At 40.6% G+C, this 24,862-nt stretch overlaps 1 protein-coding gene across 1 annotated transcript in view; it reads left to right on the forward strand.

The window, feature by feature from the left end:
• The first annotated feature begins 229 nt into the window (after positions 1 to 229).
• Positions 230 to 24,862, forward strand: part of LOC120539348 (serine protease HTRA1B-like) — a 159,476-nt gene continuing 134,843 nt past the window's right edge. Inside the window, exon 1 of the mRNA XM_039769342.1 lies at positions 230 to 931. Coding sequence (XP_039625276.1) covers positions 472 to 931 — 460 coding nt within the window. The 5' untranslated portion in view covers positions 230 to 471. The remainder of the gene's footprint in view (positions 932 to 24,862) is intronic.

Here is a 24,862-nt window from a genome sequence, read left to right on the forward strand (position 1 = left end):
TTTCTTTGACTGCTGTAAGTCTTAGGACAGTGCGGTACTTTGGGTGGTGTCCCTCAGCTTGGTGGCCATTAATTAAACTTTCTTTTCTTCATAAATCCGATGAGTCGCTCACCGGTGGGATGTCCCGTTTCCCGAAGACGCTCCAAAGCTCGCGTCACAGTCGCAGCACCAATCCCCGACGTCAGCCCTCTAATCCCCGACGTGCGCCCTGCCCTATAAAGATGTTAACCCTGAGAGCAGCTGCTGTAAACAGCGACACGCCGCCGATGTGTGACGCGGGCGCCGCATTTCTTCCATTGATTGCTTGTATTTTCCAGTGCGCTTTATAATCTGAACTTTTTTATTTTTTAACTCTGCGACTAACTTATTTAGCTTGTTGTATGCATTGTTTGCTTTTATGAAAATTTGCCGACTATATAGATAATAGCTTTTTATTATTATTTTAAATCTTTAAGAAGTTTTTAAGTGTTCATGATGTTGCGACCGCTTCTGTGTCTGCTCTTTGCGCAGCTGCTTGCAGCGGATGCGCGGATCTCCAAGCGTTACGTCCCCGGCTGTCCCGAGCGATGTGACAAGTCTCAGTGCCCCCCCATCTCCGCTGACTGCCTCGCAGGCGACACGCTAGACCACTGCGACTGCTGTCCAGTATGCGCAGCCGGGGAAGGAGAGCCCTGTGGCGGCCAAGGGCGGCTCGGCGAGCCCGAATGCGCAGAGGGACTGCTGTGTTCCGTCACTGACGGAGTGGCGCATTCGGCCACCGTGAGACGAAGGAGCAAACCCGGAGTATGTGTATGTAGCAGCAGCGATCCGGTGTGCGGCAGCGACGGAGTGTCCTACAGGAACATCTGCGAGCTGAAGAGAGTCAGCAACCGGGCAGAGAAGCTGAGGAAGCCGCCGGTCATCTTCATTCAGAGGGGAGCCTGCGGACAGGGTATGTGGGCAACTTGATTTCAGCTTTGTGTAATGTAACATAGCCGCACAAATCACATTTCGGTACTGCAGTCACAGATGTTTCTGTTTAAACTTTTAACAAAACTCCAACCATGGAAACGTTTAGCAAAACGCTTCAGTGATCGCTAAAATGCACTTAATGTTGCCGTTTTACAGGTATGAGTGATTCGGAAGTTTTTCTCCCTCACTCTGTTTGTCCATCCATCTTCCAAACTATTTCCATTACAGAGCAGCAGGGAGCAGGAATATCCCGAAACCTCGGAGCCAACACTGGAAGGGATAGCATATCATGACAGAATAAATCAGCGCTGTCATTTATTTCTACAACTGTAAAAGCTCGGCCAGTCTGGAGGGGTTAGCTAAAGTAACGTTAGGTGACAGGGAAGCCTGGCTGAAATATTTGAGCCATACGGCTAAAATGCATTTTACTGAATTCTGAATAATTCATAAGCTGGCACGAAAAGACAAGCGGTACAATACGTAGAAATTCATCTGCCAGGTGTTAAAATAATAACAATAATAATTCAATGTATTTATATGGCGCATTTCACATGCCGAAAACGCTTGTTAAACCACACAGGTCAACAATCGGAAAAGTAGCATTATCATGTTCTTTTGAATTCCTCAATTAAAGTGATCCCCTACACAAAAAAAAAGGGATTTCTTAGTATCCCATCAAGAAAAGAAAAAGATACGATGTTATAGCCATGGAGAAAACACTTAAGATAAATAGACAGTTATTCGTTTGAATAAAGCTTTTAATCTTAATTGAATAATCCAATACATCATTCACACATAAAGTAAACGGTTTTAAGGTGTGTGCTTCCATTCCTCTGACAGCATTTTGTTTTTCTTTTGGAAACTCCTTAAAGTTGTCATTCGCTTGGCATGAAATCGGTGCCGCTCATGTGTGACGGAACGGGAGGGACGCGGCCGCCTTTTTCCATTTGGAATTAAATACGCTGTTGGCAGTAACGTTATTTGCCAGCTGATTACAAAGGAAAACAATAAAAGAAAAAGATGCTTCCGTGGTAAACAGGTGTTTAGATGGAGCATATGGTCATGTAAAAGAAATTGTCAAGGGTTCCACATATCAGAGTACAGTCATTTGTACAAGAATGACGCTGCCAAATTCCGCAGTGTTTTCCTGATACGTTTATGTTGTTTATTGATTTATATATAATAGTAATTTATTAGACTTCTATTGTCTATAGTGATAGTTCTTGAGTTGAATTAACCTCAGACCTTAATTTGTATAATTTGATGTAAAAATGGATATAACATGTGTATGTACTATATATGAATACACGCATCCGTTCTTCCATTTCCGTGAATATAGCATTAAATAGTATATTAATTTTTTTTATATATATACACAGAGAGAGAGGGCTTGAATGAGCTGTGGCACCCCAAACCTGGATTGCTAGGGGTACAACTCATCCCAACAGCATCAGCTCCACTGCAAGAGCCAATCCTGAATGCAATTCTAATCCTATAGACAGTTTATTGATGCATATATATGTGATATACACTCACCTAAAGGATTATTAGGAACACCATACTAATACGGTGTTTGACCCCCTTTCGCCTTCAGAACTGCCTTAATTCTACGTGGCATTGATTCAACAAGGTGCTGAAAGCATTCTTTAGAAATGTTGGCCCATATTGATAGGATAGCATCTTGCAGTTGATGGAGATTTGTGGGATGCACATCCAGGGCACGAAGCTCCCATTCCACCACATCCCAAAGATGCTCTATTGGGTTGAGATCTGGTGACTGTGGGGGCCATTTTAGTACAGTGAACTCATTGTCATGTTCAAGAAACCAATTTGAAATGATTCGAGCTTTGTGACATATGGTGCATTATCCTGCTGGAATTAGCCATCAGAAGATGGGTACATGGTGGTCATGAAGGGATGGACACGGTCAGAAACAATGCTCAGGTAGCCTGTGGCATTTAAACAATGCCCAATTGGTACTAAGGGGCCCAAAGTGTGCCAAGAAAACATCCCCCACACCATTACACCACCACCACCACCAGCCTGCACAGTGGTAACAAGGCATGATGGATCCATGTTCTCATTCTGTTTACGCCAAACTCTGACTCTACCATTTGAATGTCTCAACAGAAATTGAGAATCATCAGACCAGGCAACATTTTTCCAGTCTTCAACTGTCCAATTTTGGTGAGCTTGTGCAAATTGTAGCCTCTTTTTCCTATTTGTAGTGGAGATGAGTGGTACCCGGTGGGGTCTTCTGCTGTTGTAGCCCATCCGCCTCAAGGTTGTGCGTGTTGTGGCTTCACAAATGCTTTGCTGCATACCGCGGTTGTAACGAGTGGTTATTTCAGTCAAAGTTACTCTTCTATCAGCTTGAATCAGTCGGCCCATTCTCCTCTGACCTCTAGCATCAACAAGGCATTTTCGCCCACAGGACTGCTGCATACTGGATGTTTTTCCCTTTTCACACCATTCTTTGTAAACCCTAGAAATGGTTGTGCGTGAAAATCCCAGTAACTGAGCAGATTGTGAAATACTCAGACCGGCCCGTCTGGCACCAACAACTATGCCACGCTCAAAATTGCTTAAATCACCTTTCTTTCCCACTCTGACATTCAGTTTGGAGTTCAGGAGATTGTCTTGACCAGGACCACACCCCTAAATGCATTGAAGCAACTGCCATGTGATTGGTTGATTAGATAATTGCATTAATGAGAAATTGAACAGGTGTTCCTAATAATCCTTTAGGTGAGTGTATGAATACGAACCATTTTGTCATCTATACACTCTTATAAGTGACAAATGGTTCTTTTATGGAACTTTACTGGGTTGTGTGGTTCCTCCTAGAACAATTCCTTGATGAAGAGTCATTCCGTTCTGTGAAGGGTTCTTTGCAGATGAAATGGGTTATTTAGGCTATGAAAAGGTATGTACTTGCTTCCTGGCTTGGATTAATGTTTCCTTACCTGGGAAGAAGGCATCATAATGGAATGATAGCCTAAGTGGATGGGCATTGCTGCTGGAAGGATCGATGTTCCTGTTTCTGGTTGGAAGGCCAGGGAAATGAATGGATGATGGGAGACTGCAATATGTTCCCAAAAGCACTTCATGGTAGCAAACCTGTGGCGGTTTTACCACTTGGACAGCCGGAGGTCTGCATGGTGGATGTAGTCTTGACAGGCAGCACCAGTGGGGTCCTTCTGTGGTGCTGGAGGGATTTGTGGGAGGGGATTCCCCCTGTTCTAAAGCTCAGTCTGAGTCACAGGTGCCTCTGAACTATGGCCCTGACGTGTTGGAAGTCCTCTTGGGCCTAACTTTAAAAGAAGTCCCCCCGCCTCAGCCAGGGGAGTCAGAGTCGAGAGCAGAGTAGGGTGACATTCACCTGGAGTGGGGGTGGAGGAGGAGAGAAGTATTATGCATGGTGATAAGTGTGCCAAAAGCCTACAAAAGATTATTTTGCTCAATTTGACTAACTAAACTAACTAAACCCATGACTTTAACCTGTATAATTGTAGCCTTGAGTTTGAGCCTGTGACACCCCCTAGCATAAACATTGGACAAAATAGAAATCATAATATATAGCAGGCTACCTAGTAGGTGAGTTGAGCTATTAACAGATCAAGAAAACCTGAACTTAGCTTGAGTTACTGCATGCTGCAAAAGTCTTTATAAATCACGACAACCTTGCTATATTACAAATCGTATTCTGTCTATTCATGAATATTTATGGAATCCATTAAATAAAGGTACTTTCTGAAACTCTGAAACCTCCATGTGGATAGTTCCTTTGGGAACCAAAAGTGATTCCCCTATGGCATCACTCAGTACTTTCACTTTGGCACCTTCGTATTCAAGAGTGTATAGTATATTTAGCTTGTGGACATTGTTTGTTTAGGAACAACATACATTAAATGCATACTGGGTATATTGGGCATGTGTTTCTGGGTTTTACACTTGTATATTGGTTTTTATTTTACTGTTTTGCTATATGCAGTTTATTTATTGTTCTTTCTTTCTTTCTTTCTTTCTTTCTTTCTTTCTTTCTTTCTTTCTTTCTTTCTTTCTTTCTTTCTTTCTTTCTTTCTGTCGTAGAGTGAGTGAGTGAGTGAGTGAGTGAGTGGAGCTTTGCATGCGCACTGGTGTAGGAGCGACTGCAGGTTTGAATTTTTCCTTTCTTTTCCTATCCTTTTTTTTTTTTTTTTTTACTGATTTGACTTTGCTGTGTTGTTTTTGTCACCACTTTGGCACCCTGAGGGTGGTCAGGATGGCCTCCTTGGTAGGTGCCAGTTCCCGCAGGGAAGATTTTGAATCACTTACTCACTTACTCCCCGAGTAGTACGCAGTTGTAGCACCCCCTGGCGGCACCCATGGATCCCAACAGGGCTGCACCCAACTCCAACTCCCATGAAACCCTGCGGGAGTCAAAGGCACCACTGCAACCCAGAGGGACTGCCATTTAATGCTCTGTGGGAGGTAACGCTCTGGATACGGTCCTACAGTGTGGACGCGTCCTGGTCGTGCAAGGGTCCCTGCCATCCACCACAGTATGTGATAGGGGTTATCCCATAATCGCTTTAAAAGTATTATCACAAAACTTAGTTAATAAGTACACATGCTGGATTTGACAGTCACTTCTCTTTCTTTCAGACTGTTTGTTATCTGTTGTCATCTGAGTGTTTCTTTCTCTCCAGCTAAAATAGACAGGGTTAGGATTTTCATGTTCAGTGTTAATGGGTGCAGAGATGAGGCAAAGTAGGAGGTGCTGTGTGGGCGGCAGCGTGCATTTTAGTCAAGACACGAATTGGTGATTGGCAATCCTTCTGGCTAAACATGTAAATCCTGTATTTGTGTCAGCAACTGAGTTGGTGTATGACCATCTACTGGTAGTAAAAACGGAAACTGAAAAATGTTGGTTAGTTTATATTAACATATTTGCACCAACTGACAGAAAAGTTCGACCGAAATTCTTTGCCTTGTTGAATACCACATTTTCACAGTTAACTGGTGATGATCATGTGATTCTAGGTTTTTTTTTTTTATTCTACTTTACACAATGAATTAGATGGGAACCATTTGGAGCCTCTCCCACCATCTGCTCAGGCACTGCACCTTATGTGTGAACAGTACAAGATGTAGAACATGCAGAGGGCGATGAATGGGGGCACCAGACAGTAAAAGTGGGTGCAGGTGAGGGGTGGCTCTCTCTATCCAGACTGGACAGACTATATACTTTTAAATATCATCTTAGTCTTTTTAATTTGTGTCTTTTAATCCCCATAGTCCTTTCAGATCACCATTTAGTTATTTGTGAATTGATATTGCCCAATTTACAGCATAAAAGCTCCCACAGGCATTTTAATGCTCAGCTTTTATATGACTTGCATTTTAAAAACATTTTTATGTTTTTCTGGGTACAATGAAGGAAGCAAGTAGGGAATTTTTCATCTCTGAGGCAATCGTGGGACATAGGAAAAGTGCAAATTCACAAGTTATGTCAACAGTACACTTTGAATGTTACTCAGACCATAAACACATCAATGAATCTTTAAGAGCAAGAGATTGCAGAGCTCCAGCAGAACATGGCTTCTAGATCTTCTGAAGATGGACTGGAAAAGTTAAAGGAGAAGAAGGTGGCTTCATCGGATCTGCTGGATTGTAAAGTCCAAGGAGTGCTGGTCCGTTCACGGTTTCAGGCTGAAACAGAGTAAGATGCACCCACCAGATATTTTTTTGGATTGGAAATGAAATGGGGTCAGAGCCGAATGGTCCACTGCTTATGATCACCAGAAGGTCAAGCGCTGAGGGAAATGCATCAGATTTATTCAAAGGCCATGAACATTTATTCTGAGCTCTTCTCTAAATAGTTTTAGGGAAGTCTACAGAAACTTTCGCTTTTTAGAAGGTTTACCAAAAGTTCTTGGTGAACCTCTATCTGAATTAAAGAAATATCTCTTCAGGAGCATATGTTTGCCATGGAGAGTTTAAATAAAGGGAAGGCTCTGGTAACTGAAGGAATTTCAATTGAATTTTATCAAGCATTTCAGAATATTTTGGGACCTGACCTGTTAGTTGTACGTATTTCGGGAGAGTTTGGATGAGAGACTGATGCCCACGAGTTGTTGCAGAGCAGTGGTTATTGTTTTGCCCAAGTCTGAAGACTTAAGTGATATGAAGAACTGGAGGCCTGTGGCGCTGCTCTACACAGATTATAAAATCACATCTAAACTTCTGGCAATTAGTCTGAGAGAGGTGATGGCTTCTCTGATTCATCCAGATCAGACTTATTGTGTGCCTAACACATCAATCCATGACAATATCTGATTTCTGATTAGAGATGTTATGCATATATCTAAACTGCTTAGTCTGAAAGCTGGGCTCATTTCTCTTGACCAGGAGAAAGCTTTTGCTGGGGTGGATCATGACTATTTGTGTTAGGCCTTTGGGTTTAACTCCGGGTTTATTTCAATGATTAAGATGCTCTACAGTGACATTCAAATTGTTCTGAAGATCAATGGTAATCTAAGTGCTCCGTTTTGAGTAGGTTGAGAGATTAGACAGATTTGTTCATTGTCAGGGATGTTGTTTTCCCTGGCTGTTGAAGCCTTATTAAATGAATTAAGAAGAGTAGTTAGAGGGTTGTCTGTTCCGGGGTGCCCCCCACCATTCTGGACAGTGGCATATGCAGATGACATCACGGTGTTCATTGAAAGCCAAACATATGTTGGTGGCTGTGATTCTATTTTGGAATATTTTCAGAGGGTGTCATTGGCAAGGGTAAACTGGAGCATTGATGGAGAAGTGGAGTGAGATACCACCTAAATTGCCTTCAGGACTCCAGTGGATGAAAAGTGGCCTGAAATATCTAGGCCTTTACCTTGGGAATAAGGCTTTTGTGGAAAAGAACTGGGAAGGTGAGCTGGACAATGTGAAAAGTGGCTGGAAGTGTTTGGCAGAGGAAGGGTTTTGATTATTAATAACTTAGTAGCCTCATCCATGTGACTAAGTTGAACCTCCTCTTGAACTTTTATTTAGCATTCAGAGACAGCTGCTGAATTCTTTTTGGAATGGAAGGCATTGGCTGAGGCAGTGTGTGCTCTGTTTACCTGTTAATGAAGGAGGGTAAGGACTTGACTTTGGATGATGACATTTTCAGCCGAAGAAATGCTTTCCAATTTCTAGCTTTGCAACAATTTGTGTATTATCCAACAGACCGGTCCTGGAAGCCACTTGCTTGTGTCTTGTTATGATAAGTGAGAAACCTACATATTGATAAGGCAGTCTTTTAATGGACAATAGACACCTGTCAGTTTCTGGCCTTTTGCCTTTCTACAGCAGTTTACTCGGAGTGTGGAGTCTCCTTGAGCCTTGTGTTGAATGGAGCTGTGCCAGTGTCTTTTGAGCTCTGGAATACCCAATTTTGGACCTCAAATTTACACAATCTGTAAGAGTCCTATCATTATTGATCAATTCTCGAATAATTCAGGTGTGCCACCTAATTGATATGGAAAAGTGCTGCTGGCACAACATTGAGAAGATTACAAAAATATTGAGATTATGCTCCTTGAGGTAGGATAATCAACTGCTGCAAAAGATCATTGCCAACCTTCCAGCTGAAATAAAATCTCTTATTGGAGGCTTTCTTTCTGACAGTGATGAACCTGCCTGCAATGAAGGCTTTCCTCATGTGACCATGGTACCAGCTGTTTTGGAACCTGAGGATACTGAGGGCATTATACATACCATCCACAGCATAGAACGACTTCTTTAGACGATGCTGTGGGGAAAGATCTCTGTAGAATATGCGTGCTGGCACATCACCGGTAACCAATGAGCACAACACCAGAAACATCCTGGAGGAGCAGACTTTGGGGGGCAGAGAAACTGGCGCCAGCTTGCCAGAACTTGTATAGACCACCATTCACCAAAAGAACTAGCGATTTGCAATGGCATGTACTGCACAGAATTCATTGCTGTTAATTCCTGTGTCTCACTTGTTGATCCTTCAGTCACAGACAAATGTCCTTTCAATGGAGAAAGAGAGAGAGAGAGAGATTGTCTTCCACTGTTTTCTGTAATAGACTTTCACCTCTTTCAAATGTTCTTAACTCTGTATTTAGTGTTCTTAACTTGCCTTTTAATGATTGAGTATTTATTTATCGTGTGACTGGAAATAAGAATAATCAGGAGGAATATCAGATTGGGAATTTCCTTATTGGTCTGGCCAAGTGGCTATTTGTAAGTCAAATCAAATAGGCAATGTGACATGATAAGGCAATTTCATGGACTTTTGAAAGCCAGAGTGTGTTTAGAATATAAATTCAACAAAATGACCACAAATGTAAATTCTTTTGTGGAAAGATGGTGTGTTCATGAGGCAAATTGTAAACTTGAGGATAATGAGTTGATTTTTCTTATTGGAAGTATGAATTAGGCATTATTTTCTTTTTGGAGTGAGTTGGGTTTTTCTTTTTTTTACTTGCGATAATGTAGATGATTTGTTGATTACTGATTAATAATGCTCAATTCAAAACTCTTTCTTTCTTTCTTTCTTTCTTTCTTTCTTTCTTTCTGTCTAGTTCTAAATGACACACATGCTAACTAATCAAAGGTTCCCAAGGTTTTTCAAGCTCAAATGGTCCTGATTCCATAGACTGAAGCAATTGTTTAATTTCAATACAATTAATATTTGCCCAGTTTATCATCCATCAATTTTTTTGAGCATGCTTAATCCAGTCCAGGGTCTTCTAGACTGGATGTTATCCTGGCAGCATCAGGCAAATGGCAGGCACAAACCCTGAATAGGTCACCAATCCCTCACAGCACAAACACATCAGTCCATCCAGATCTGGGTATCCAGTCATATTGGAGTCTTTGGGATATGGAGAATACGCAGACTCCACACGGGTAGTGACTGAGCTGATGGTTTAACCCAGTACTTGGTGCTCACCACAGGCTGCCTATAAGTTAATAGATTCCATTTAGGGTTGGTTGAGTTAGAGATATACCATCACATCTGAATAAAATGAAGTGATGAGTATCTTACTAATTTGCAATCTACTCTTTCGGATCTCCTTTCAGAGAGAGCTCTATTATGAGGAACTTGACAAGCACACAGGATAGATTATGAGATCATTCTAGATAAGCCTAAAAGAAGCATCAAGAAGCAGGCATAGTACTTTGTATTTACCATTAGATAAGCATGTATTTGTCAAGAGGATTAGCTGGTATTAAATTAAGATTACATTTCTATAGCTCCCGACATACAGCTCACACACACTGTTTAGCAGCGTGTTCTTCATGAAGTTCCCTTTAATCTCCACATACAGTATATGAGATACAGTAGTTTAAATATGATGAGCATTAAGTTCCAGAGCTGTTTTCAGTTTTGTTTTTCTGTTTTACGTCTTGGAAATGTTGCTGCCATAACAAAATACAATGCTTCATGTACTGTATCTATTCTCTGAACTGTTATTTTTTCCAATATGGGGTTTGCAAAGAGACACATATTTTGCCCATAAGCAATGGCTGTAAGGTAGGAGCCAACCCTGGACAAGTCATCAGTCCAAGCTTCTTTGTACAGAGAGGCAGTATTAATGGATTAGTGGTTAAGATGGATGACAATTCCAAACTTGTGCTTGTGCTGATCAGCAGAGCTCCATTTGTAGTTAATTGGTAGACAGCACGGTGGTTTTGGTGTCTCCAGGAGACTGGGTCCCAGTTCTGTCCCAAATATTGTCTACGCAGGTTGGTTCCTGCCTTTCAACCAGTCCTGTATGGGTTGGCCTTCTGCAACCCTCAATTGGATTAAGCTGGTTGAAGAAATGGATGAGTGGATGTCCAAGAACAGTAATTTGGATAGGTACATACTGTATAAACATCTGAAAGAGTTAAATGACTTAAATCTACTGGTTCGTTTATTGATAATAAAGAAACCATCAGGAAAAGGAAACCTGCTGCAGCAAGACCCTGATTTTATTATGTGTGCTGCACTTTGGCTATCAGAGGCAGTTTGAGGACAGGGTTAGGGTTAGGGTTTTTTGAATGGCAACATGGAATCGTTACAACTTGTGTTAGGTTATCGTTTGTAGATTTGTCAACAATCCTACTTTCTAACAGAAAAGTCTGGCAATGATTTGTTTTATTAAGATCACTCAACCCCATGTGTTTTTGCAGATCCCATTGTTGTTATTCTAAATTGAAAAATTAAGTATGAGAAAATCTGTTTGATTCATGAGCTTTTCCTGTTATTTTTATTGGATTTTATGCTGCGTGTTTAAATATCCCGCTGGCACACCAAATTTCCCTCTTAGTATGAAAAAGCTTGAGTTGAAATAAACCTGAAAGAGTTCCTCTTAACTTGCAGTTTAAAGACAGGCAGGGCATCTTAACTGTTTAATCGGCCTCATGGGGGTTGATGTGGCGCCTTTTTATGAGACTACATAATGGAACGATGGATCAGGAAGTTTTGATGATAAATCATAGAAGATGACTTTCTATTCAAATTAATGCAGAACACCCCTTCAGCATTTTCTACATGGCCATGTCAGAAGTCTGCTTCAATCATTGGGATGTTGTTTTTCCACTTTTTTAATCTGTAAGATTTCACTCGATAGCTGCAGCTAACGATCACAGGAAGCATGGATCACGTTTAATCATTCACTTTAAAGTTTTTATTAATAGTCTGGGGAAATTCTCATAGAGAGATACAAATAGATCACATTTAATCATACACTTTGATAAATATGTTTATAATCTGGGCGAATTTCATAGAGAGATACAAATCTTAAAATAAGGTCTGTAGCAGATAGAGGCATGGTCCACCTCTAACACCCTCAGGTACCACTCTGAACACCAGGTGAAAGTATAATAACTATTCTTTTTATTTTTATACAGTGCACAAAGCACCCTCCACTCTACACTCATAAACCACAAATAAATCTCTAATCAATACTCTTTTCTCCTCGCCCAGACACTTCGCTCTCCTACCTCCCAGCTCAGCTCACTGTCTGGGCCTTCCCACAATCCTTTTATACACCCTGACCCGGAGGTGTTCCTGTCCAATCAGTCCACAGCTCCTTATTCCTTTCGGGTCAGGGCAAACAGTCCTTTTTTTCACCCCGGGAGCACGTCGTTTCTTCCCGTCACATGACTGTGACGTATTCCCAGGTTATAGGGCACATGCGAGCCTATGAGCCCCCCTACAGCGACGCCTGGTGGCTTCCAAGGTATCCAGCAGGGCTGTGTATAAACACTACAAAGTCTATGATGCCCTGCTGGAACTCGGGGCATGATCATGCTGTCGGGAGGGCTCCTCCTGGGGGTGAGGGCCGGAGTAAAATGCCAGCAATCCACCACATGTCACATTTGGAAGGAATAGAAAATACGCTCTACGGATTTGTTTTAATGGTAGATTAAAACCCAAAGCATGAGTCTTAAGTTATTGAAAACCTGAAAACCAATCTTTATCATGGCAGCTGCCCTCATTGTGCCAGCGATAGGCACACCACTCTACGTTCCTCTGCAGCTTTTTCCATTTGTGGTACTATTGTCAAAAAGGCGATATGCTTTACCTTTACAAAGTATTGCTTGCAATGATGTATGCACAAATGTCTGTTCACCTTGCCAAGGCGTCTTTGTAAGATGAGACTGTACTGGTGGAGTATTAATTCAGACTCAGCGTAGCCTCTGCAGGATGGGCTTCTTGTTTAGGGTGCCTTGTTCTTCCCTTTTGTTTGGATCATCTGCATCTAACTTACAACTGTAACTGGAGTCAAATAGTGGCAGAAGAGTTGAATGTTAATTCCTTATAAAATTAAATTAAATGATTAACATACAGTACATTCCCTTGTGATAATTGGTGTTTGGAACTATAATTTTGCAATGAGTAGTTTTTGGGAGCAGAAGTGTGACATATGCTAATAAAAACATGCAATGACACTTGTGATTTAAAACAGTCATATATGCAGTGATGGAAAAACGGGAGGACTCTACTGCTTGGTTTTTTTCCCACTCTGCGTCACGCTCTCTTTCGAGTCAAGATCAGCTGTTGTGTGCAAGTGACAATGACTCGTCTTGAAGAGCTGGTTTCAGCTTCATGGACTGGAAACTGAAGGCTTATAAAAAGGAAACTGCAAAGAAATGTCAAGGGGAAAGGACAGAGGTTAAAACTAAAAAGTTTAACGATTACCAAGAGTTCCAAAGTCCAATACTGTCACCAAAATCAACATTGTCAAGCACATGAAAAGTCCGGACTGCCTTGTAGGATCTAATTGCATGTGAGAACTTTCCACACTATCCAGAAACTTGAACAGTGAGCCGAGTGCTCCACTTATATAGACAGGCAGTGGTGACATATTATATCACTTGACTGGCAATGGACATTAAAACAAATAAAAAAAAACAAATCCTTCTTGAAATTGTGATTGATGGCTGTAGTGGTCAAAATTCTACTACTTCTTGCCCTCTTTCACTGCATTTCCCTCTTCTGAGTAGACTCAAACTGAGTGATGGTTTGTTATTAATGAAACAAACAACCATTCTTCATAATCTGTCCGACAAGGAATGCTGTGCTATTGATGTTCTTCTATTCTGCGACACTTTCCTTGGTAGTTTTTGTAGCTTGTACTCCCACTCATTATTCTTCCTTATTGCAGTTTTCACCAGTTGTTCAGCTGTTTTGCTTCTGCATCAAGTAGATTGATTGGTTTAATACTAATGAAATAAAAGACCACTTATTAAAAAAATTTGTCAAGAAGGTGATCTGTGGTGCTCACCCTTCTTCCACTCCGCATCATTCTGAATCGAGCAGACTAAATTTTACTTATTAATAAACCAAAGAACCTCACTTGACAAATTTGCTTCGCAGTTTCTTTCCAATCTCGTTCACTGCTGTATTGCATTTTAATTTATGTCCAAAGATCCTGTGTCTTTACTAAAAGCAAAACAAGCACTATGGCAATTCGCTCAGTGGCTGCTTGTAGTTTAATTGCATTTCGATTCAAGACCATTCATTAATTAGGCCAGAACTGAACGTAATCAAATGACCAATCAGTGTCAAAAGGTGGGGCAAGAAGCGTCAACAAGTATGGTAAGATGCAGCCTGCTTCTAAATACTCCTGTGTTCTGACAGCAAGCATTAAGTTTCGCCAATGTGGATTGTGGAGTGATTCATTAAATGGCAAAAGTATGTTTTAAATCTTGCTAAAAAAAAAGACTCTTATGTTAAGTTGTCTAAAGTTTCTTTCATTTTATGCCAGTTAAGTTAAGCAGTGGAGTTAAATTTCCCAGGTATGGGTTATTAGCAGCGGCGGTACGGTGGCGCAGTGGGTAGCACTGCTGCCTCGCAGTTAGGAGACCCAGGTTCGCTTCTTGGGTCCTCCCTGCGTGGAGTTTGCATGTTCTCCCCATGTCTGCGTGGGTTTCCTCCCACAGTCCAAAGACATTCAGGATTGCCGATCCTAAATTGTCCTGTGTGTGTGGGCTGGCGCCCACTGCCCGGGGTTTGTTTCCTGCCTTGCGCCCTGTGTTGGCTGGGATTGGCTCCAGTAGACCCCCTGTGACCCTGTAGTTAGGATAGAGAGGGTTGGATAATGGATGGATGGTTATTAGCAGCGTTATATAAGTGCTGAATATAGTGAAAAATTGGTTAGCATTACAGAGTTATTTTTTGTAGGCTTTTATTCATACCCATAACCATGTATTACTGTATATATTTATCCTCATTTTTCAACACAGAAGAGAATAAAATCATCATTAACATCACCAGTTTCCATTGTTCAATGAGGGGCAAGATCCCCTGCCTTATTAACAGTCTGTGACATCGACTATGGACGCCATTTGCCCTCCTCTTTTGACACTGATTGGCTATTTGATTACATTTATATTAGTCATTATTAATATGTGGTCTTGAATTGAAGTGCAATAAATAAACATTATTATTGTTAATAATAATAATACACTCTAAGCAGCTGCTAAGTGAAATGCAATATTTGTTTTTAAATAGTTTTTGGTTTTGGTATTGACATTTTGAACTGGCACAAAAATAATGTGCTATAGTGAAAAGCAATCGATCACTTGGCTGGTACGGTATGTTTATAATTATGATAAAAATTAAATGTACCACTTGCATATGCATTGAATTGCAATGTAAGTTAACACGTTGGATTCCATTTGATTTTGACTTGAATAACTTTTCGTAGTTGTCAGCTGTTGTTCCTAGATGAACCCACTTTTTTAAGCTCTCACTAATAAATCAAAAGAAACTTGTTTCAAAATTTGGTTAACAAGTGAAGATGACTTACTATGTGTTCCCTGTACCACTGACCTTCATCATAGTCTTCACAGATCATAACCAGCTGCTAGTTTTGAATCAGACACATTGAAACCGCCATGCTAATGAAGCAAGACATTTCTCTTTAAAATTTGGTTGATGTACCCTGTTCTGTTTTTGAGTATGGTATATTACAGGCCAACAGCATATATCAGTCCTTTTAAAAATAAAAGCTTAAAAAGATGTATACATCTACTGTACATGTGTGGACAATCGAATGAATCGATCAAGTAACTTTTGATTACTGATTCAATAGATTGGAATTAAAAAAAGGCAACCCAAGATGAGCCATTACTGTGTTGCTCTTTTGCTTTCTTGATGCTACATGGGATTGTTGGTCTACCCAATATCCAGTACAGTATTTTCTTTCTCCATTACTTCCTGTTGAGATGAATCCATATGTGAAGGTTTACCTCCTTAATACTCTGAACAATAATAAATATTTTTAATTTGATATATCTATTAAACTAAAATAAAATGATGCAATAAATAAAGATTCATTCAATAATGTACAAAAAACTATACCATCAGAACTAACATGAATTAAACATTAGAGAAAGGAATTTTAAATAAACAGAAATAAGAAAATAAAAATAATAATAATGATTTTTTACATTTACATAGTACTTTTCTCACTACTCAGACCATTTTTCACAATGAGTGGGGAGCCACTTCAACCACCACTAATGGTGCACCAGTGAGCACACTGCACAATAGCTGTTAGATGGTGAAGTGGTGAGAGAGAGAGATAGCCAATTAGACACAGGGGATGATTAGAAGGCCAGAATGATTAGGCCATGAAGGTCAGTTTAGCCAGGACATTGAGACACATTGAGATACAATCCTGCTTTTTATGTAGGATGCCCAGGGATGTTTTGTGACCACAGAGAGTCAGGATCTCAGTTTTACGGCTCATCTGGAGGACAGCACCATTTGTACAGCACATTGTTCGAATCACTGCACAGGGGCATTGGGATCCACATTCAGACCACCAGGGAAGTGCCCCCTGCTGGTCTCACCAACACCTCATCCATCGGCAAACCCAAGCTTTTTCTAGATTGTCTCCCATCCAAGTACTGGCTGGGCCCAGACCTGCTTAGCTTCAGGTGGAAGACCTCTTCTGAGGTGGTGCATGTGGTATGGCTGCTTGCAGGGGGCCTAGCAGAAAACAAAAATTACTTTAGGTAAAATTCTTAATAAAAAAGTCAACACAAAATCCATGCTGCATAATCCTTATAAGTAGTCATTAACTAGATATTCTAATTAGTTTTAAATTTAAATGCTTATCATCAGAAACTAAAATTCCAAAGAAGCAATCAAACATTAACAAAAAAGCAAGAAACAGCGGAGACTATCCAACCCAAACTAAGTAGAATAATTGTAGTAGTACTTAAAGACCAATTCAGAGAGGTGAGTGCCAATAGCAATGCCATAGCAAGACGTTGAGGCTTCAAGGGCTTTTTGTATTTCCCTCAGGTGACTGCAGCATTAGTAGTGGTAACTCCTGAGGGCCATGGACCAATTAAAAACCCCATCCCCAAGTCTAGTAAATGTAACTCTTTTTGAGGAGAATCCACCAGCTCAGATGACCATGAAGGACACAGCGCCACCCTTTATCTTGTCATATCAACAATGTCACATGTTGTCCATCTCCGGTCATTCGAGCACAGCAACACTATGGCAACAGTAAATAGTAAATAAAAGACTCTCAAAATGCCAGTACCCCATAATAGCATTGCATTAAGGCATTAAATATTTTTAACGTCTTTAAAGACACACAAAAGGTTACTTTAAATGATAGAACTGGGTTCAAATATGAATAGAAAAATGTAAAACAAGAAAAGCAGCAAAAAAGGTAAATATTATAGAAAGAATTCTTAAAGGACCCAGATCATTACAACTGCCATTTTAGAAGCTTTTTAGGTCTACACTGGAAATGTTTCATAGAGGCTGCAAAATAGCCTAACAGGGTGTTGTGCCATGGGGGCGTGAAATCCAGATCAATCTGAGCCAACTTGTTTGTGTACTTTGTTTGTTCTTCCAACTTTTAAGTAGCTTTTAATAATTCCTGAAATCCAAGGAAGTAATGTACAGTATAGAGTATGTAATTCTTGCTACATCATACAGTATGGATCATTTTCATCAGGCATATGATAATCTTTCTTTCTTTCTTTCCTAATCTTTTGGCTGCTTCTGTTAGGGGTCGCCACATTGGATCAATTTTTTCCATATTTTCCCGTCCTCTGCATCTTGCTCTGATATACCCATCACCTCCATGTCCTCTCTCACCACATCCATAAACCTTCACTTAGGCCTTCTTCTTTTCTTTTTTCCTGCCAACTCTATCCTTAACATCCTTCTCCCAATATACTCAGCATCTCTTCTCTGCACATGTCCAAACCAACACAATCTCGTCTCTCTGACTTTGTCTCCCAACCATCTAACTTGAGCTGACCCTCTAATGTACTCGTTTCTAGTCCTGTTCATCCTCGTCACACCCAATGCAAATCTTAGCATCTTTAACTCTGCTAACTCCAGCTCTGTCTCCTGCTTTCTGGTCAGTGCCACCGTCTCTATCCCATATAACATAGCTGGTAACACTACCGTCCTGTAGACCCTCCCTTTAACTCTTGCTGATACCCGTCTGTCTCACATTACTCCTGACACTCTTCTCCAACCTATCCACCCTGCCTGCACTCTCTTCTTCACCTCTCTTCCACAATCCCTGTTACTATGAATTGTTGATCCCAAGTATTTAAACTCATCCACCTTTGCCAACTCTACTCTTTGCATCCTCACCATTCCACCGACCTCCCTCTCATTTACACACATGTATTCTGTCTTGTTCCTACTGTCCTTCATTCCTCTCCTCTCCAGAGCATATCTCCACCTCTTCAGGGTCTACCCCATCTCTTCCCTACTCTTGCTACAGATCACAATGTCATCAGCAAACATCATAGTCCACTGGGTCTAATCTCGTCTGTCAACCTGTCCATCATCATTGCAAATAATATCACCGATCCCTGATATAATCCTACCTCCACCTTGAATGCATCAGTCACTCCTTCCACAGAACCTCACCATTGTCAAACTTCCATTGTACATATCCTGTACAACTCTTACATACTTCTCTGCCACTTCCTCATACAATACCACAGCTCCTCTCGAGGCACCCTGTCATATACTTTCTCCAGGTCCACAAAGATACAATGCAACTCCTTCTGGCCTTGTCTATACTTCTCCATCAACATCCTCTGAGCAAACATCACATCTGTGGTGCTCTTTCTTGGCATGAAACCATACTGCTGCTCACTAATCATCACCTCACTTCTTAACCTAGCTTCCACTACTCTTTCCCATAACCTCATGCTATGGCTCATCAATTTCATCCCCCTGTAGTTACTACAGTTCTGCACATCCCCGTTATTCTTAAATAATAATATGAGTAAAATGTATGCTTCTTAGTTCATAGTCTTTAGATAAATTTAACAGGGGAGTACCTGGGTCATCCCATCTTGAACTGAAAAGCTGTCTTAAATTAGTTTCAATTACAAGTGTTACTGATAATGTAATGCTGTGTAATTATGGTGGAGATCCATTGATCTCTTTCGAGACAAACTGTTTCTGTTGTGGCAAATTAAATAAACTGTTGATTTAAAACCTTCACATGAGCATGCGTTTGTATTTAGTTCTTGCAGTTCACTTGAGACCCACTCCGAATGTCACCCAACTAGATGTAATGCCATCAAAAATGCTTTAAAGATGAAGTCCATGTAACTTTCAGACTCAAGTAATACATTTGTTGAATGAATCCATATGTAATCATTTAAGAGCAGAACTTAAAGTATATGTTAATGTCTAGTCTGTGTTCATTTGAGGCTGGGTGGCTAATGTTGACCAAAGTGTGAGGAACAGGTTCATTAATTGTTTTTTTTTTAATTTATGAAGTTGAGCACTGGTTTTGTGAGTTTCTTAAGCCTTAGATTGCAAAACTTCCATTAGTTTACGATTTACTTTTGTTATTATGAATGATTTGTACCATTTTCACCACCATTTTGGCTATTGAGCAGTTGCTGCTATTTTTACTTTTCATCATTAGGATAGCTTCCATGTTGTCAGGGGTATACACTTATAGTTGTGACCCATGTTAATGGCACGACATGTTTAAAACTTTACCCATGAGATCATTTCCCCATCTGAGTTTACAGATTCTAAAGACTCTTTATGACATTCAATTTTGTGATTAGATTTTCTCTCTCATGGTGGTGTAATGGTGCGCTGCTACCTCACAGTAAGGAGTCCTGAGTTTCGCCTTCTGGTCTCCCCGTGTCTGCGTGGGTTTCCTTCTGGGTGCTCCGGTTTTCTCCCACAGTCAAAAGACATGCAGGTCAGGTGCATTGGCGATTCTGAATTGTCCCTAGTGTGTGGTTGGTGTGTGTGTGTGTGTGTGCGCTCTACAGTGGGTTGGCACCCTGCCCGGGATTTGTTCCTGCCTTGCACCCTGTGTTAGGATATAGCGGGTTGGATAATGAATGGATGGATGGATGGGTTTTCTCTCTACTGAATTTCTTTTTTAGCTTCAACTTTTGCCAGTAATTTTTTGATGTTGATTTTTGCTTCTCATTTTGGCTTTGGTGCTGTGAAAGAGATCTTATGGTTTTGACCCATTTCTGACTGCATGTCTTGTAGTTTTCCTTCGAAGAAAACCTCATACTGCTAGCTCTGAAACAGTGTTGTGTTTGCCACAGTTCTGTCCATCATTATGGGTTTAAGTGTTAGGGATATTGCAGCAGTTCCTCTGAACTGCTCCTTTTTAACAGAGCACTTTGGGAATGCATGCATTATATCCTAATAATAACCTACTAGTATTTATTACTAACAGGACACTAATATTGGTAAGGTGAACCGCACAGTAGTAACAGTAGCTGTACTGTCTCATGTACAAGTATATGTTTTACTTGTTTGCAAAGAGTGTCTTTCACAAAAAGGTTGGGTTGGATGTCTACCATAAAGAGAAACACAACATTTGACCTGACTGGGACCAAATATGAATTTATTTCTGACATTTTGTTTCGACGAGAGTAAATCCAAGACTTATCCAGCTGAACTCATAGAGACTTACTGTATGTCAGAAACTACATAGCTTGTCGAAGATTTAAATTTCAATATGATTGCATAGTACACCAGGCCTGTGGATCAAGCAGACCATTTTTATCAGTGGTCCTTAATGATGAGACAGCAGAAAGAAGTTAATAATTTATTTAATATGGGGCTGATGTGTGAGATAATCCTGCCTGAGGAAAGACACATTTTTTGCCTTGCTGTACTTTAACTAGGCATGCCTGCTAAGTGAATAAATACAAGTGAAAATTCATGAGACAATACAGTTAATCCAAATACAACACATGTTGAATCACAATACAGTACATTATCAGAACAACAGAGAAAATAATAAAACAAATAAGTAAAGAATATATTATATTCGAGAAAATTGAAAAGATTAGGTTGAAACAACAACAATAAAACATAGGCATTAAAAGCAAGAAAATTACAGTATTTAAATTCTTCACTGATTTTGTTTGACTGGCCAAAAATATTTTCATTCAGTTTTGCAGCTGCAAAATAAAATTTGGCTCTTTCTCTGCACACCTCTCAATCCGACACTTTTCAGTCTCTCCTGCCCTTTTTAATTATACACACAAAGCAAACTTAACAAATATTTAATAAGCATGGTACATGTGACTAGCACGGTAATAACACTCCAGAAATTAATACAATTTTACAATATAATCGATATATACACAATATGAAAATCAGACAAAATGAACACCTGAATTGTGCATCCACATGTAGCTTCAAAATGCTTCATGCATTGTTTAGATTCTCAGAAGCTCGCTGAGAATTCGGCGAAATAGAAACTTTTAAAATGACGATATTTCTCACAGTTTTATTTTAAAGATAGCTTATAAATATGACACCAGATGTGTATATAACTGTTACGGTTCATACGATGGGACCCCAAAATTCTCAGAATTGTAAAGAAAATTATAAAAACTTACAGCATTTCCCTTTTAACCACCGTCAAAATGCAATACATTTGTCCCTGCGCTTCTCCCGATCCTGGAAACATTTCCTAGTCTCATCTTTTCTTAGTGTGTTTAGAACCTTCTGTGATCTTTTTCCTGGATTTCTAACATGGTAGCAAATCATCTTCCCTTTAGTCTCAATTTTAAATTTGAGAACTAGAAAAAAAAAGCAACGGGAAGCATGATATGGTGAATATAAGAGGTGTGAAGCAACAACCACTTTGTTTTTGGTGAAAAACTCACTACTCCGATTTTTTTTCCGGATGCTTTAATGCAGTTAAGTGTAATGTCACTGATCAATGGTCTGTTCACGGGCAAGCTCTTTATTAACAAGTCCATTATTGTTGAAAAGCACAGTCATCGTTGTCTCGATATAACCTGATATGCTTTTGTAGAATAAATGTCAGAAATGCACATTTCAATCAGCTCAGCACAATGCCACTTGGCAGACTGATTAACAAGACTGTAGGCATACCTACACCTCACTCCTGTGCTATTGACTGATTTTGAGAAGTTTTATGTCCTCCCTCATACTTTCATTTTTTGTATTAGTATTTCATAATGTAAAGTGCCGTCTGAGGGAACTACTTTGTTGCCTCACCCCATGTGCTAGGCCTGTTTTAATATAGAGACCTATAAAAAGACCTATTAGAGTCCCTTTTAGCCTCAGCTATTTCCTATTGTTTTCAGCTACCTTATCTAATGACTCTATTCACATTGTTCTGCTTGTATGTAACTTGAATATGTCAGCTTTCATTTGACAGCATTAGCTCATTTCAGTCTTTGTGACTAATAATCCACCCTTTGGCCACCCGTGAGAGTGTTCAGACACTAAAAAGGGTGTTGTCAGGTCAGGTTGGGGAGCATGCACCGGTACAGCGCATTGCCGCACCCACCACATGACGAAAAAGCTCGGGATCCTGGTTGGCAACCCCCCAGGCAGACACACGGTCCAGTCCCACCCTCAGAAATGACCCTCTATCTGCCGCAGCCAGGTGTTACGTGGGCAACCCCTTGGCCTGGTCCAGTCACTCGCGTCCCCAACAATGAAGATCTTGCAAGCTGGATCACCATCGGAGAATTGCGCCACATGGCCGTAGTGCCATAATTGATGCTCCCTCACAGTGCAGGTAAAGTGCTTCATTAGGGACTTCATGAGCAACCACTCATTCGACACAAAGTCAAACCAGCGGTACCCAAGGATTCTCCGAAGAGACACAGTACCAATGAAGTCTACCCCACCAAAAGGGGAACATACTTAATTCTGTGTGCAATGTGATATTGTTAAAGTAGCAATATAACACTGGAGAGTCAAGTGAGGAGTTTCCATATAGACACTTTTTCATTCAAAATGGTGGAAAAGAATCCTATATGCCTACACAGCCACCAGCCTTGGAGTTAACCAGATTGTCCAATTCATCTCCTATTCACTTTCAGCCCGTAAGGATAGATATATTACCAGCTGGGTGTGCAATTACAGATTGATCATGATAATAATCAATTTTCTGACTTTACCTGGTCTATTAAAGGGTCACAGAGAACCACATCCCATTCTGATGAAGGAAAGGACCCAAGTGTTGATGGGATCCAGTATTAAGACAGGCAAAACTTGCCACTCTACCCATCACGGTGTTTGAGGTGGAAGTAAATTGCTCTCAGCACTCTTTTTATCAAGATAAAGTGACATTCGAACATGGGGATACACCAACAATCGATTGAAGAGGGGACAAGGGAGTGGTTCCTCTTCAAGATTCTTGAAGATGCTCTGGTGTTCCCCTGTACTCTAAAACAAGTGACACATCAAAAGGTTCCGGTAGTCTATTTTGAAATTAGAAGAGGTGCTGGTACTGCGTACATTTCAAGCACTGACCCCACACAGTATCGAACCCTGGATTTGAGCCCACTTCCTAGGAGCTTTGAGGTCGTAGCACTAACCACCTGGATGATCCTAAAAGTGCCTTTGTGATGCAGCCCAAGTAGTAGCTGGGCTACCTATTTTTTACTTGAAATGTCTTTAATTTGTTTCACAGCAGCATGCTGACTATAAATGCATGGTGAATGGTGAAATTAAAAGCAGTTTACTTTATACAAAGCAAACAGTCTTTTTATTTTAGTGCAGCTGAAAGGCACCCACTGCTTTAATACAAGCCTATAATTGATTCTTTATTAAGAAAAACAAACCTCCTTAGGCAATGGAAGGAGATTGTGTGGGTGTCTGCTGAGTTGGCACTCTGTGCCCTCAAAGAGCTCTCGCTGGTCACTGTGTGCAGCTGTCGAACGCAACAGGTAACCACACTTTATGAACTGTATGCCCATGTGTTTATCAAAGGAAAGAAGTTTGGGATCCAAAAGTGCTTTCAAGGATGCGGCATGTTTGATGTCCTACTTTACTTTTTCTGTTTCAGCAAATATGGGTTACTTCTGGCCTCAGATGCAGACTACATTTAATTATTCACCTCACCGGCCTTTCATTTATTGCGCTCTGTAAGAAAAACATGAGAAAATAAAGAAAAAGCACAGATTTCTTATGCAAGCTGCAGAAAGCAAAACACAGATTTTCTTACCATTTCCATATGTTTGCTTGTCGGCCCCTTTTCCTGGCACTTGTCAACATGAAGGAAATGCTGAGTTTTTAAATCACCGTATGCCATTTGTGTCTTGTTCCAAAACCAAAACATCAGATAGCATTTAAAATCTGGCTCGGAAAATAGGTCATGGCTGCACTGTTGTCCTGGTTCTTGTTTATTTCACATCCTGTGTCTCACAGTATTTTTATTTTAATGCAAATCCGAAAGTGACGCATATATCATCTTTACTTTCTCAGAAACATGCATTGGTGGGAACTTGACCCCTCGTTTATTTCTATTAATGAATTCTGACTCCCATAAAGAACTGTCATGGACAGCTTTGACCAGTAACTCTGCTGCTTCACAGCTCTGTGAAACTGGTTTAAAATCCTGGAGTTGCTCGCTATCTGCACAGAGTTTTCATGTTCTCCTCATGTCCAGATTCTCTGGCTTTTCACCCTGTAATGGGAGTGTGCAGTTGATCAGTGTCATAAGTAACACCTTGGCAGGTAAAATGGAACAGAAGCACAGTGTCAAAGTGCTGGGGTACCAGAAGGTGAACCCTCATTGACTGCCATACTGTAGTTGGTAAATAAAGAAAAAAATGGAGGGATCAGCAAGTCTGATCAAACTACCTGGAGTACTTTGATGGTCACAATATGACATACGCCATCTTGGTATCATGATTATCCTGGTTTTATGGCATCAGGTCCAGAAAGGCAGGGATTGCAGGGAGGTTACTATTCTCTGCTCTTCTTGGCTGTACATAGAAGGGGATAACAGGTGAGTGTCACATTCATAGTGGTCCTTGGGAATTGACACCAATGACAGACTGCCGCAGAGATCGGTTCCTGCCTTGTGTCTCGTACTGCTGGGACTGGTTCCTGTTCCAAAAGTAAACTTACCTTTATAAAACATGTTCTGGGAAT

The sequence above is a fragment of the Polypterus senegalus genome, chromosome 1 (assembly GCF_016835505.1).
Source record: "Polypterus senegalus isolate Bchr_013 chromosome 1, ASM1683550v1, whole genome shotgun sequence".
NCBI classification, from domain to species: domain Eukaryota; kingdom Metazoa; phylum Chordata; class Cladistia; order Polypteriformes; family Polypteridae; genus Polypterus; species Polypterus senegalus.